Source organism: Fundulus heteroclitus, unplaced genomic scaffold (assembly GCF_011125445.2).
Source record: "Fundulus heteroclitus isolate FHET01 unplaced genomic scaffold, MU-UCD_Fhet_4.1 scaffold_270, whole genome shotgun sequence".
Lineage (NCBI taxonomy): Eukaryota > Metazoa > Chordata > Actinopteri > Cyprinodontiformes > Fundulidae > Fundulus > Fundulus heteroclitus.
This window is the reverse complement of record NW_023396679.1, coordinates 116,288-131,433: the sequence shown is the minus strand read 5'-3', so window position 1 is coordinate 131,433 and position 15,146 is coordinate 116,288. Positions and strand designations below refer to the sequence as shown.

General features: G+C 38.3%; 1 protein-coding gene across 1 annotated transcript in view; it reads left to right on the top strand.

Annotated features, from left to right (window-relative positions):
* pdlim4 (PDZ and LIM domain 4) overlaps positions 1 to 14,612 on the top strand; it is a 60,000-nt gene extending 45,388 nt beyond the window's left edge. Inside the window, exons 5-7 of the mRNA XM_012852982.3 lie at positions 221 to 378; positions 8,418 to 8,556; positions 12,346 to 14,612. Of these exons, the coding sequence (XP_012708436.2) occupies positions 221 to 378; positions 8,418 to 8,556; positions 12,346 to 12,550 (502 nt within the window). The 3' untranslated portion in view covers positions 12,551 to 14,612. The remainder of the gene's footprint in view (positions 1 to 220; positions 379 to 8,417; positions 8,557 to 12,345) is intronic.
* Positions 14,613 to 15,146: the final 534 nt, after the last annotated feature.

Below are 15,146 nucleotides of genomic sequence, written 5' to 3'. Positions count from 1 at the left end.
ATCTTCTTTTAAGACGATGCCATTTACTTGACAAACATTGGAATTTGTTCATTTTCATGAATGCTGCACAATCAGTGAAGTTAAACAGGACGCTCTCGAGATTTAATTCTCTTCTCTTTACTTATTGCGAAACATACGTCATTCTTTACCCATCTCTTGATCATCTGGCCATTGCTTTGCAAAAACTTTTACTGAGCCGCGCTTCTTTTGTGGTTTTCAGTCCAGAGCCTCCTCCACAGTCCCCAGTGAGCCGTAATGGTTTCGACCCCCAGTCAGATGTCTACAAGATGCTCCAGGACTATGAAGAGCCTGTCTCTGCACCCAAACAGTCTGGCTCCTTCAAATACCTCCAGGAGATCCTGGATGCTGAGGATGGAGGTAGGAAATAATGTGTTTGTTTTTTATTGTAGAGCAACCAACAGCCATGGCTCCAGTGCTGCCTTTACCAAAAGATCAGCATTAACTGAACATTTGGAAAGTCTTATGTTAGTTATGGAAGATTGTAGGATGACAAAATGCAGCTCAATTGTAGTACTTGTCAGTTATTTACCTTCTCCATAATAGCATCAGAAAGTGGTTTAGAATGTCATGAGGTCATAGTAGTACATTTTAATTTGGGGCTTTATTAAAAAAGTTTTTTTCAGCCAAATAATGTTATCAGCTATCATAATACAGTTTTGTCCAAACACAAAGTAGGTATAAAATAAGCCTTCTGTTAGGCACACATACATCAATAATTTTTTCCAAAGCAGTACACATAAACACAAGACGTTTGGGAATAAATAGTTCCTGCTTTGCAGCCGGGGCTCGTGGTTCTCGCTCAGGCAGCCTCTCTGACAGTTCGAAGCTCCTCTATCTGAGTGGCATAGTTTTCCTTTTATAGAAAAACACAGACAACCAAGTTAAAAGACGGATAGGAAGAGAGCGAGACAGAGAGAGAAGAAGCGAAAGAAAAGCAAAGACAAAAGGAAAGAGAGAGATTAAGTGCTTTCAAATAGCTGTTGCATAGATGAAAATGCTTGGGAGGGAAGTTTTGATAAGACAATTTACTGCAAAAACAACTTCACCGAAGACAATAAAAGGGAGAAATACGGCTTTCCTGTCCGACTACTTGGCATTCCTGCATTTGAGGAGGAGTCATGTGATGCTGACAGCAGCAGAAGAAGGTTAATCCCTGGAACTAAAACCTTCTTTTCATGGCCCATGTTTACCACTGAAGCTGGACAAAAGTTAGGAAGTGTGGGAGGTAATTATGAGACAGGAGTTTGGTGTGTTTAATCCAGAGTGTATTTATACATCAATAACAAAAATCTGTAGCTGTTAATGGCAGACTAACACAGGCAGATTTTATTTTATTTTTTTACCATAGTTATATTCAATGGAGTTTTACAATATTGAACTCCACCAATTAAACTTTCAATTGCCAAATAAATGTAATGTTTCTATATTTTCAGACATACAAGATTACAAAAACCTTCTGGTTAGTCTCAAAGATGAGAATTTGTAAAGCATACACCAAAAACCTACCATTTGGCCTCAGATTGTTTTTTTTAATTTTGAACTTCATTTTTGCAGCCTGCAACAGAAAATCATTTATTTTTCTATTTCAATTCAATTTAGTTTTATTTATATAGCGCCAATTCATGAAACGTCATCTCAAGGCACTTTCCAAAGTCAAATTTCAATCATATTGTACAGATTGGGTCAGATTATACAGATCGGTCAAAACATATCCTCTCTAAGGTAAGTGTTGACAAGCAGCATTCACTCCTCCTGGAGAAGCATAGAGCCACAGGGAGAGTCGTCTGCATTATCCATGGCTTTGCAGCAATCCCTCATACCGAGCAAGCATGAAACACATTCTAATTTGTGGTTAATTAAATAATATAGAAAAAAAAACAAATACCGTATTTTTCGGACCATAAGGCGCACCGGATTATAAGGCGAATTACATATTCCTCCCAAGTGTGTAATACCACTCCCCCCTTTTGTCAGTTCAGACAAAACAAACCAACCCCCAGGCAGAGATTCTGTGTTTAACAAAATCAGAGATGTCCCCAGTTTTCATTAGAGAAATCAAATCTGGTCACCTCACACAGCTCTGTCCTGAGAGGGAGAGCTATCCTTCTCTGTTGGGAGGACAGAGCAGTTGGCCTACACTGCCCTGTTTCTAACATAAGGCCAAAATAAATGTAACGTTTATATTGAATTAACTTACTTGGTTTATTGTTGCAAGCGTGTACTCTGGGCGCGGGCTTCCTTACATGAATGCACTTCTATTTTAGACATTACAGTCAGGTCTTTCAGACAGCTCAGGGGTACGATCAGGTAGTGACACAGTGTACCGTAATGCTCCGAATATCCATTGAGCGGAGCGGCTTCGATGCTGACCAAAGTCATACTTACACATTTTGACAGATTTCTGAGCGCATTGCACCACATAAAATCGGTCAGTAAGCACAAGTACGGTAATTATATATAAGGATTTAAAATGTGCCTTATAATCTGAAAAATACGGTACAAATGTATTCATACATGTATGTAAAACAAATAAACCAAATTATATAATGGAAAGGTGAACTTTTATACCACAGACAATATATTTGGGTTTAATGCATGCAAATTATAGATTCCTTTTCGTGGTTTATAAGGAAAGCATTTAAATATTGTAAGACAACCCCCCCCCCCCTTCCATGAAACAAAGACAATTGGTGAGAATTACATTTTTATACTGAAAACCTTGTTTATACTGTCATTTTCCCCCAAATATCACAGACATTATGCAACTTCAATTTTTTTTTTCAAAAGTCTGTTTCTCACAGGTTTAGTGTGAAGCAATCTTTCTGTCCCCCCCCCCCCCTCTCTGTATTAGATAATGTCACAACATTTTAGGCTATACCTTTGAAGTGAGAGTTGACAGGATAATTAACAGCACCAGAAGCAAAACAAAGTGTTCCTGCAGTGAGCCCCGGAGCAAAGTCCAACCGCACAGCTTCTTTAATTTATCAGCCCTCATAACACTTAGAGGAGCAGAAGAAGAAGAGCTGAAGAAGGAGGCAGATGCTAACGACAGATGAAAGCAACTGGAGGCAGAGGGAAACTAATACCGCTGATGGACTTTAGAGATTAAAAGCCGGGTCTCTTGTCTGGTGTCAGTGGTCTTCCAGCTGTGGCGACTGAAGGCTTGATTGACAGTTAAAGCCCTTGTTGAAACAGTAAGATGCTTCAAGTTTACACAGGGACTCTTTTAAAAGCTGCTCATATCTTTGTTGGTTTCTTTGTCTTTCAATCTGTGTGAGTATCTGCAATCTAGCCATTGATGTTGCACATGTCTTTGTTAGATTTAAAAGGTCCCCCCCCCCCACTGAAGAAACAAGTCACTAGGACATTTTTACACTCTCGTTTGACCCACATCGCCATTCTCCTAAATGCATGCTTCATTGTCAGGTCTTTAAATCTCTTTAGTTGGTCGACGTCTCAAGGCGTAAGCTCCTGCAGAGGTCATGTTGTCTTTAAGGGGCTTTTAAAGTTAAAGTAAACAAGAGTGTCAGTTAACCCGAAATTCCACAGGCTCTAACCTGGTTTGATAGAAATATAGGTGTAGTGGCTGTTATAATAGACATTCCTTCTGTAAGTGGGGTTGTTACAGGCAACGCGGGATTGTTACTGTAAGAAGATAGATCAAGGCTGTCTGCGAGCAAGAAGAAACTCACAAAAATGTATATCTCGAAAAGATAAAATAAATAGAGGAGGACTCACAGGATGTGTGATTAACGATCCCTGGTTTCTACCAGTCTTCTACAAATGTCATGCACAGGGGTTTAGTTGACATAACTGTCTTTTTGCAGCTACGTCTTCATTTTCTGTAACATTTTAGGAAATAATGTGAACTGATATGTTTCTGCGTATTTAATAGAAGTTTTTTTACAAATGGCCTTTACTGTTATAGCAATACACTAACTTATCTATTTAGAAGGAACGCAATAACTCTTAAGTTTAGACCAATTTAATTAGAACTATTTATAGTGTATACTTAAGCCCAAGATTATTTATATCCCTGACATATTTAGGTTCAAAGGAATGCTTTCATTTTACCAACATGTGTATTCTGACTGTAAGTAATATTAATGTTTAGGAGTGGCCCACTCTTCATCCTGATAGAGACTCTGATAGAGATTCTGTGAGGAGATCTAAAGATTAGGGTGATGCCAAGGAGCCCTTCCAGCCTTAAAGACTTTGAGCTCATAATTTGTCAAAGTACATGCAAAAAAACAGGTCAACAATTATAAGAATAATTTTATGGCTGTAACAAGGGTATGAATAATGCATTATTTCATTGCTTACTATTCTCCTCCATTATCTTTTGATGGATGCCTTTTTTGTTGAGTAAATATAATTTTAAATCTAACTATGGTAAGGGTATTAAGATTATTTGGGTCTCATTTTAATACAGCTACAGAGTAACACCAAAAGCCAGAAAATATCTATTTACGGGGTAAAACCAATCCAGCATATTACCAATATTACAAACAGACATAGTACCACAAAACGGTAATTTACTTAATTTACATTCCTGGGTAAGGCATGATTACGTAAGACATTCGTAATTCTTTCTTCTTTAGAGGTTGACTTGATCAGTTAAAGCTATAGCCATTGCATTACTGCCACCTGCTAATAGGTATATCTATTCCACCGTTGCCAGGCTAAGGCCAAGGCTACATTCACACTGCAGGTCTTGATGCTCAATTCTGATTTTTTCACTGATGTCAGATTTTTTTGAGGTGGCCATTCATACTATTAAATGTGACTTGCATCATACTTCTGTCTAAATGGTTCAAGACCGCAAAGCGACCCACATGCGCAGATGACAGACGGAGACGTCACACAGCAGTACACTGTTTACAGAAGTCATAGTGAATGTAATTGTTTCTAGAAGAGTTCAATAAAGTTTTGGTAAAAACAAAAACTCAAAAATATCTAAAAACGGCCAGTGTCTCTCTTTGTTATTAGTAGATAGCTGCTGAGCAATGGGAGCCAACAGTATTAAGACATCATAGCAAGTTAAATTAAGGTAATAAGTGGTATTTTATGGAGCGCTAACTGTAAAAGATGGATAAAATGAGACTTGACCATTCAGACTGTGGACACTTTGAAAAACATCCAATACATATCCAAATCAGATTTTTTGGGGGGGTGAAAAGATCCAAATTAGGCCTTCACACTGCCATGAAAAAGATTGGATTTGGGTGGCATTTCCCTGCAGTGTGAATGTTGCCTAATTTGCGTGTGTGAAAGCTGCTAAATCTTGTTCGACTGGGAAATGTGGTCCCAGTAAATTACCGGGAGTAATGTGTGAAAGGGGCTTAAATGTAGTTGAAAGGTGGTTGGGGTGTTCAAACGGGCAAACCAGGCCTGGCTTCCAAACGTCTTCATTGTGGCTAATGTTGGAGTCCTGTATTTGATTGTCTCACATGAGTGTTTGGTTGATATTGCTAAGCTTTGGTAAAGGTCAAAGCATGTGATGTTAGTGTTACAGAAAGTGACAAGCAAATTTGTTGCAAGCAAAGTGTATGTTGCAAAGTGTATGTTGCAAAGTGTATGTTGCAAAGTGTATGTTGCAACCAAAGAAAGTCAGATAGATATTCTGTTGGACTGTAACCTGACTTCTATTGTTCAAAATCTTCCATTCCAAGCTCAAAGTCTTCTGGTTGTTTCTTGTACAAGGCTAAATACTTTCAGTCTGTGACTCAAATGGGGAAGAGTTTGTCTCTGTGGACGCTTTGAAAAACCAACAGAAAACCGTTTTGTTCTACCAGACTTTTATGTCATGATTTTATTATGCTTTTTTATCCTTGTTTTTACACTAACTTAAATGTGATTTATGTTGTACAGCGCTTTGTGACTTAGTGTCTGTGAAACGGGTTTTATAAAAAAAAAAAACTGCTTAGTTACTTTATGCGCTTTCTCCATCTGAAGATTTATAACTCAAGCGAGACTAAACGAGCCCTCATTCATTGTGCTTGCTACACTTGAGTGTGGTTAGAAACCATTTATTAGTCAGCCTAATTGGTAGAAAGTCACACTGGAGTTATGCAGCACATTGATTTTTTTTTTTTTTTCCATTACAGTTCCTCATTACGTAGTTGAGATATTAAGCCACATATGATGACTAAGGTTGTTAATGCAGCGTAGTGTAGTCATGTCTGCTGTTAAGGAGGGATAAAAGGTGCTTTAAGGCTGGTTCCAGATGCTGTGGTTAGTGGCTGTCATGCCGGCCTTGTTGGACTGAATAACCTCTGTTGGCACATCATGAGTAAAGCGGGGGTCATACTTCAGTTTAGGCACGAGCTCCTCTGATCTGCCTTACTGCACTTTCAACTACCGAAGTGAATCAGACATCCAGCAGTAAGCACACCGCTTTCATACCCTTTAAGCAGGCATAACTAAACACCTGATGATCTAAGCTGACGGCTCTTCATAAAACTCGGCATCTGTGGGAACCCGTCTCTGCCACCGCCATGATTACTGACCCCTATCACTTATGCGTCATTACCTAAATGGATTGTAACGAGATTTTGACTTGAAGTTAACAGAAATGTGGGAAAAAGCTGGCTCCAGCTGCTTTTGGCAGTAAGATAAATGTCATCGCAACTCATGTGACTCTAACATGAGGGCGAAATGATAAAATTGTGGATTCTGCAGCTCGGGATATTTTCTCTTTATCTGTCAGCTTTGCTAAGATGACTGAAGAGTTCTTACCAGGAAATGCCACTGGATAAACTTGAATAGGCTACACAGGAAAGTCATGGAGAGGACAAAGCGTAGAGAGAGGAAGAAAAGGAAAATTCATGACTCTGACGTATAAGGTTAAGAAGAAAGTGAAGAACAAGTAGTGCGTATTTATATTTCAACACTTTCCTTTTATTCTGTTGTGAAAAGGAGCTTAGTGCTGTGCCTAAGCTTGCAGTAGCCCACGCTGTCTACAACATGCCGTCATTCTGGTCTCATGTTTCGACCTGCCAAGGAGTAAAACAAAAAGTTTCCTTAAATTTTTCTAAAGAATTGTATGGCTTTATTGTTTAACCATCATTAATATTTGAGTAGTTTGTTTTAAACAAAACACGATATTTTCCAAAACTCTGGCTTTATTTTTAACCTGAAAGATGCGTTTGAAGTACAACTCCTCTCAACCAAATAACTCTTTAACATGGATTCTTTTTCCCTTTCTAAACACTCCCACACATCTTCTTTTAGGGTCCCTTATGCGTTTTTGCAACGTCGGCAGATGAAAATGTAAATTAAATGTTCTTATGTGGATGATAGCTTAGTCTGTTTGTCCATTTGTCACAATATCTTAGAAAATATCAAGGATTTTTTTTTCTGATGTTAAGCCCTTATCATAAGGGATCATTATAAGATCTGCAAACAACAGAAAATGTTATCTTGAAGCAAATAGATAAAATAACATTTAAACATGATTTTTTTTTTTTTTGACAGCTACAGTCTCTGATGTTCACTGTGTGGTATACAGACCAATTAAGTCCCCAAGATAGTAAATATATAAGCTTTGATGATTGGAATTTTTTAGTATGTTTCTTTGCATTTAGACCGTATTCTGGCCATTAAGTTGCATCAAACACTATTAACCATTTGTCGGGTTAATAGTGTTTGATGTAGTCCGCAGCGTATAAGGATGAACTAGGTTTTTTTTTTCCTTCACAAAACACCTAAAAGTAGCATTGCTGCACAATAGAAACATCTTTTAGTTTAATGCATTTATCACTTATCTTGTGAAGACTGTAATGAATTGATTTTGGGTACTGAAGCAGTGATACGTGACACCCTAATCATACTTTATCACCTTGCATACCTCATCTGTGTCCAAGTTTATATTAGTGTAAATGCAATCAACCCCACAGGCAAAAAATGGGGGACCACGTTTCATTTGTAGCAACTATATAAAGATATAAAGAGAACGATACCCTGCTCTGCTAACAGTAGTTTACTCATATTCGGTGGTTATTTATTACCTGACAGCATGAGTAATACCTCTAATTGCTCAGCCTTTACACAAAGCTAATTGTCACCATTTTCAGGTCTTTAGCAGAAACGAAAGGAAATTTCCTTCCAGCACAAGTGTGCAGAGAAACACATTCCTATGAAGGTGTGAGCGCCATTTGCCTCGGCGATAAAAATAGCGCAATCAGGAATTTGTTTACTAGTAAAGTGCCTGAAGAAAACTAAACACAACATGTGTGTGGGGCAAATATTTACCACAGGCCAACGGAGAAAGTGTTGATTTTATTTTCTCAGACAAATGTTCCATGTGTATGGTGGATGGCTTGCTTGTCTGCAGTCAGAATATTTTGGCATCAGTTCAAAGTTATATTTGATTTTTATTGTTTTGTTGCCCACAGGTGTGTCACCAACAGAACGGATGAGAAGCCTAAGGTCTCCGGTCAGGTCTCCGATACAGAAACTGGCAAGTCCGATTCCCACTCCCATGTCTGGTCTGCAGAAGCTACCCCAGTGCACACGCTGCTGTAATGGTATTGTGTAAGTATCGTACAGAAAATAGTACCCCAAAAAATGGCAAAGATATGGTATGATGCTGTGTTGAACAGATATTTTACCAACTCAACATCTTTAAAAGCTCAACAGTAAAAAAAAAAGAAAATCTATAAGGAATATCCTGGTTTAGATATAAGACTCTAACTGCCGAAAAAAATGCTTAAACAGCATCTGGAAAACATATATCTACTGCCTGTTTTGTCACGTCGCCTGTGGTCATAAAGTTTTAAGACCCAAACTATGCTAGGTGAGTCAAGGTTTGAGTCTGGCTGGAATCAGAGAGGTTAATTCACACCAGTCGACCTGCACCAACAGGCCATCGTTTCTCAGAAGGCTCATTGTAATGATTAATAAAAGCCACACTTCCACACCCTTTCCCATGCACTCGATACCACAAAGCCGCATGCTTACATGTAGATGCGTAAACCTATACACACACACACACACACACACACACACACACACACACACACACACACACACACACACACACACACACAGAGTCTGTAACCACCAGCACCAGTCGCCCCCCCCCCACCATAAAAGCTGCTACAGGTAGGCGATGATGTCATACGCTTACACTACTGGTTGACAAGAACACATTGTGGGGGTTTACAGGGACAAAAAGCCTGTTATGACCTCGGAGCATTTTACAGCTTTGTGTAGCTCGCGTGGAGCTTTGTGACAAGAGATTAAACAGCCTGCCATGTGTGGTTTCATTGTGGTTAAAAAGAGAAGCAGGATTCTGATTTAATGATCGCCACGCTGCGGTCCATAAAACGAAATCGTGACCTGCCGTCACCCTGTTTCTTATTTTGAACGTGTCCGAAAACACGTTTTATGTGCATCTAACAGGAGGGGAATTAAGCGCAATTTGTAAAACATTAAGTCTTGACCCGTTTCCAAAGAATGTGTGCTGTATATAATTTGGCCACATTTTGTATTCGGCAGTATGTCCCGGCAAAAGGGCAGGAGAAGGTACTTTTGCTGTGACATCATCGTGTGTTTTTATTCTTTTTCCTTACTTAGTGGTCGCCTTACCATCTTGGTCTAAATGTTTAATGCTCTATACAGACGTATCTCACTAAATTAGAATACCACACTTTTTCCTTCCACAAAGCTTTCCATTCGTAGGGTTGGATAAAGCACTCAGTGAACAGCCAAGGTCTTTCGCACTCGTGGCTTAATGTCCTTGTTGACGTTCTCTATCATTATGTGCCGTTAGACACAGGCCTCTGTCCTTGCGCAGCAGTGCGGCACATCTGTAATATATCTGTCATCGAATAGTGTGACAGAAATATTACTTAGAGCAGCGCATAAACAAGTTGGCCACTCCAGAGTTCTTGGCTAACAGCTAGCCACCAGAATATGGTTTGGTGTGTTTGATTAGAGCTCTAAATTTGGATTTCCAATCAAAAAAACGTTTGTATGAACATTCAATGAAATGAGATTAGAGATTTGGAAAATCTTCACTTTCTGATAAATGGCAGCCTCCAAATCCAATACAGCTGCCATATACTGTGTATACAAAACAGAGATGGTTGCAGTTATGAACATACGATTTACACATCTGACAACTTAAGTATGTGGATACCAGTTGCACACATAAAGTGTTACTGTCCTACTTGCATCTGTTTTAAACAAGTTCCTTTAGAAGTTTAATGCATAACATGCACACAGATGTATTGTACTGAAGCCTGGGTATTTTGGGTTTAATCTCATCCATAGATCCAAGCTGTGGCTTTCAAGGCAAACAGAACACGGCACCCAATTACCAGGCACATGAACAGCGTTCTTTCTACTTATAAACACACTCATAATGTATCCTTTGAGATATGACATGTGCGGAGATATATACTCAAATATGCACAGGGTTTAACTGGCTATAAAGGAAGATTATCCCTGATTTGCATAGGTATCGCTTGAATAAGCTACTGTTTCCCTAATAGGCAGTTCATCATAACTTATTACCTTTTAAAGTGTTAATGCTTAGTCCCTGTGATGAGGTCATGTCTCTGAAACACTTGCAAAAACTTTTTTGTTTGCACATGAATCGCAGCACTCTCCAATTATGCATTTCCGTGTGTTTCTAAAGTGCAACCCTGTAATATTCAAAAACTTTAAATTAAATAAATAAATAAAGGTGTGGTCGAGACATAATGAGACTCAGGGTGGTTGAAACCTAAAATGTATTTTTTTTTTTTAGCTTAAGTACATAATTATCAAAACATAAGCACACGCCCATAGACACAGTGGCTCTCGAAAGGGTACACACCCCTGATAAAATGAACCATGATAAATCATTTTAAAACAGTTTCCACATATGACGTGACATTGAAATCCTGTGTGATTCACTGGAAAAAGAAACACATCTGTCTGACAAAAATACAAAAAAGGGTGCATTAACTCTGCTGGTACATTAGTAGGCAAACCTTTAAATGAATAATTTGTCGAATAACATTTTATTTAATTTTAGCATTCAGTCTTGTTTGGTAGAAGTCCGTCAGCATTCCACATCTTAACTTTATATTAGTCCTGTCATTTTCTGTCAAATTTGGTTCTGAGCTTTAACTAGGCCATTCTGAAACCAATTTTCCCTCTCAGCAAGCCAGTCTTAAGTATATTTGTGATGCACGCTTAGACTCACAGCGATGCTGAAAAATTAAATCTATCTTGAAATTCAGCTTTCTAATAGAGCCCCGAAGGTTTTGGTTTTGAAACCGACTGATATTTGCATGATTCTGCTACCACCGTGCTTGACAGTGGGCATGGTGCTTTTTTTTTTGTTGATTCTCTGTGTTGTTTTTGCACCAAATGTGACTTTTGGAATTGTTTTCAAAAACATTTTTGTTTCTTCAAACTATAACAAATACTCCAAAAAGATGTTGCTTGATTTTTTTTGTCATGTTTGGAGTTTTTCCTTAAAAGAAAGGGCTTCTCTCTTGTATTCCCTCTGCTTAGCCTAGACATGAAGCCAATACCAAAGGTTGCTGTAATATTTGAAACACCACCACAAACAGATATTCCCACAGTCCCATCAAAGCTTCTGCCTTCTTTGGCGAAAGATCCAGATTAAGTTATGCCAATGTTGTCTCTAATAACTAATAACTATCTTTCTTTAGCCAATGTAAATAAATAACACGGTAAACCTTTTGTAAACTTCTCCTTACTGATACCTTTGTATAAATTTAAAATCTCTATACAAACTGCGGCCACATAAAAAGGATAGAAATGAAGAAAATTCAAGAAAAACAGTGGTACTTTATTTCAGGTTAATCCGACTGGTGTGAACGTAACAGAACTAAATGCTAAAATGAATCAAGTTTTAGTTTAAAGGTGTGCACATTTAGGCAACAAGGTTATTTGACCTTTTTTTTATTTTTTCTCTCAATTTCTCCATTAACCAATTTATTTTCTTTAGTTCAATGGTGCAAAATAGATCTCTCATTATATTTGGAAAAGGTTTTGAAATGTTTTATTAGTTATATATATATATATATATCACACAAATCTGGTAATAGGGTTTTGTAAACTTTTTAGAGCTTTTGTATTTACTATTAAAACATAGTTTGTCTTCATACAGTGGCAGATACTGGACACTGTGACAAACTTGTCTGGATTTAATAAATTATGCGGCTCAGAAATGAGTTGCTTGTTTTATGTTTCTTTGATGTAAAGGGAAGGATTGCAAAGGCAAAATATGTAATATTTCCAGAACGAAAAAAATAAATAAAATAATGCTAACCCAATCTGTTTCCCTTGACTTTTGCACAGTGGTACCATCGTAAAGGCCAGGGACAAACTCTACCATCCAGACTGCTTCATGTGTGATGACTGCGGCATCAACCTAAAGCAGAAAGGATACTTCTTTATCGAGGACAGTCTGTATTGCGAGACCCACGCCAAGGCTCGCGTCCAGCCACCCGAGGGCTACGACGTCGTGGCTGTGTACCCCAACTCCAAGGTGGAGCTGGTCTAAGATTAAGAGACTGGCTTTTGTTTGTAACAGAAATGGGAAAGAGAATATAATAGAACGAGGCTACTGAGCAACCTAGCCAGCACTGATCAGGCTCTGTCGAGTAGGACTGCTGATGTTGGATCAGTTTTGCCTTCTTTGGTGGGGGAGAGTTGTGTGAATTTTTCGTGATCCCAGATCAGTACTCTCACACTGACAGGTTTGATGAATGCTGTGCATGTAGAGCATACTGACATGTGTTGACAGGTTTAGGCCTGGGACTGACGAATCGCCAAAAACCATTCATTTGAAAGCCGCCATCATTCATCTATTGGGTTTGAACCTAATCCAAGAAAACAACATAATTAGTGACGCCCATACTCAGAGAACAATGCTAATATGAGATCACAGACAGTTCAGTAGCCCAGCATTTAATGTAATTTAGAAAACTCACAAGTACACGTTGCAAAAAATGAAAAGAAAAAACAAATTATGTTTTCTGCTTTTCTAACACCAATCTGCCAATTTTACTTCAATTCAATTTGCAGTGATTAGTAGTTTAAGTTTTGGCGGATGGGGTTACTTTGTCATTTAACACTGCTACAGGTAAACATTGTACACATGCTGTTTCTAACTTACTGGCGTTTCACTTAGCAGACTTTTCAGTGTTGTAATTAAGGTTTTTTTTTTCTCTTAATAATTCACTTTACCACAGTTCTCTCACAATGTCATTAATGTGGTTCAGAAACTTGGGAAGCAGTTTTACCGGAATGCGCCTTGTAGGGAAAGCCGCTGCATGCAGAATAGAACTACACTGCTCTACACAGTCATTTTCACCTCTGGTAAGGATGTTTGAAGCTAACTTTTTTTTTTTTTTTACTGCAGTGCCATAATATCAGAGTGAAAACAATGCAGTTGTTCTGCAACAAAGAGTTTGGGATTTTTGCCTTTATGACATTCATCCTCCTCCTCGATATGTGGTGTGACATTAAACATGGGCCCAAATCCAGCCTTTGTTGTCACTGTTGTAGTTGTTTGAAAGTTTTTAGCTATGGTTCAAGGTGCCCATCAGAAGTTTACATCCTCAAATCATGTCTATGAATATCATGGTCATTGGGGGGGGGGGGGGGGTGATTTATTTTGAAGTGAATTTGTTTTGGTTTTTGATTTTCTTGTACTACTAGATGTATTAGAGGGAAAATTTATATTTTTTTAGGCTAGCATTTATGCATACAAGCTAAAAAATATATACATGCATCCCTGCTAATATTTGTCCCTGTACAATAATATTGATGGAAAGTTACATCAAACAAGTAGCTATTTTTGTAGCCTTTCATGACCAATAAACATCAGCACATGTCACTTGTCTTTCCTAGTTTGAAAAATTGAATGGGACCTTTTGTCCCACAGTTTTGTATACCAGGGTTACAGGACATCATGAGTAACTAATGACAGGTTTCTCCACATTCAACACTATTTGTTCCTTCAACACTAATCTTAAAAAAGTAAATTACAACTAAAAGCTTAGTGTTCCATTTATTTTATAGGGAATTGTAGGGGGGATACTAATTGTGGCTCAGAGGAATTTGTGAAATACAGTTATATCTTATATTTATTCGCCCCACAAAGCAAGTATTGGAATGTAGGATGTTTCTCTTTTTTTTCTACTGTAGTGAAAGAATAATTTCTTTTAAAGCTTTTTAAACATATTTGCCATGGTTGCCATTGACCTTAGAGGGTGCTGTGTTTTCTAAATAATTACCCCTGCGGAAGAAAACCCGTTTAAAACATTTTGATTAACAACCTGGCATTATTTTTTAGCAACTACAGAGTGTGACATAAAAAAAAAATGAAGTTGAGTCTTATGACAACTGAACTCTTTGCCCTAATGCTGGGAGTCAGGCCATATGGAGCAGAGTAAAAAGATTATTCCGAGGATGTTTTCTTTCTTTTGCACCTGACTGGGAGAGGAATTTCAGCCATCGCTCTGAAGCATTCCTATTCATAAAAACAATAGCTCCCTGGGTGTTTTTAAAACTTTCCTGGGCTGACACAAGTATCCTCTCTCCTTCTCCTGACAGTTTTTTTTTAAAAATATGGCTTTGTGCATTTGAGACCAGAGACAAAGCTATGGAAAACGGCTTCAAATAAAATTAAAAGCTTGTAAACTGGGACTCGACCGCCTGTAACATGTGGGAGTAATACCCGCTGTTTCGGTTTTTCTTGGAGCCACAGAATCTGCTTGGAAGTTAGAAATATGCATCGTTTTTGTCACCTTCTTTCTAAGAGTTCATGAGTCTGCTTAGAGCAGGGGTCATAAAGCAAATGAAATATATTCCTACATTTCCTCTAACGAGACAAGAGAGAGTGTCAGGAGGGGTGAGGGAGAAGAAATGAGTAAGATGACACTGAATTTCCTTTCCTGGAAGAAGAAAAGAACAATGTCCGTTTGTGGCCATCAGTCTTATCCTATTGTGAGTAGTGCAGTGGAATGGGTGGACAAGAGTGATGATCTGCTTGATTTTTAAAAAGTTTCTGGCAAAGTTCCCCCCCCCCCCACCCACACACACACACACACACATTTCAAATAAGAGTGAATTTTGCAGTAGTTACGCCTTTG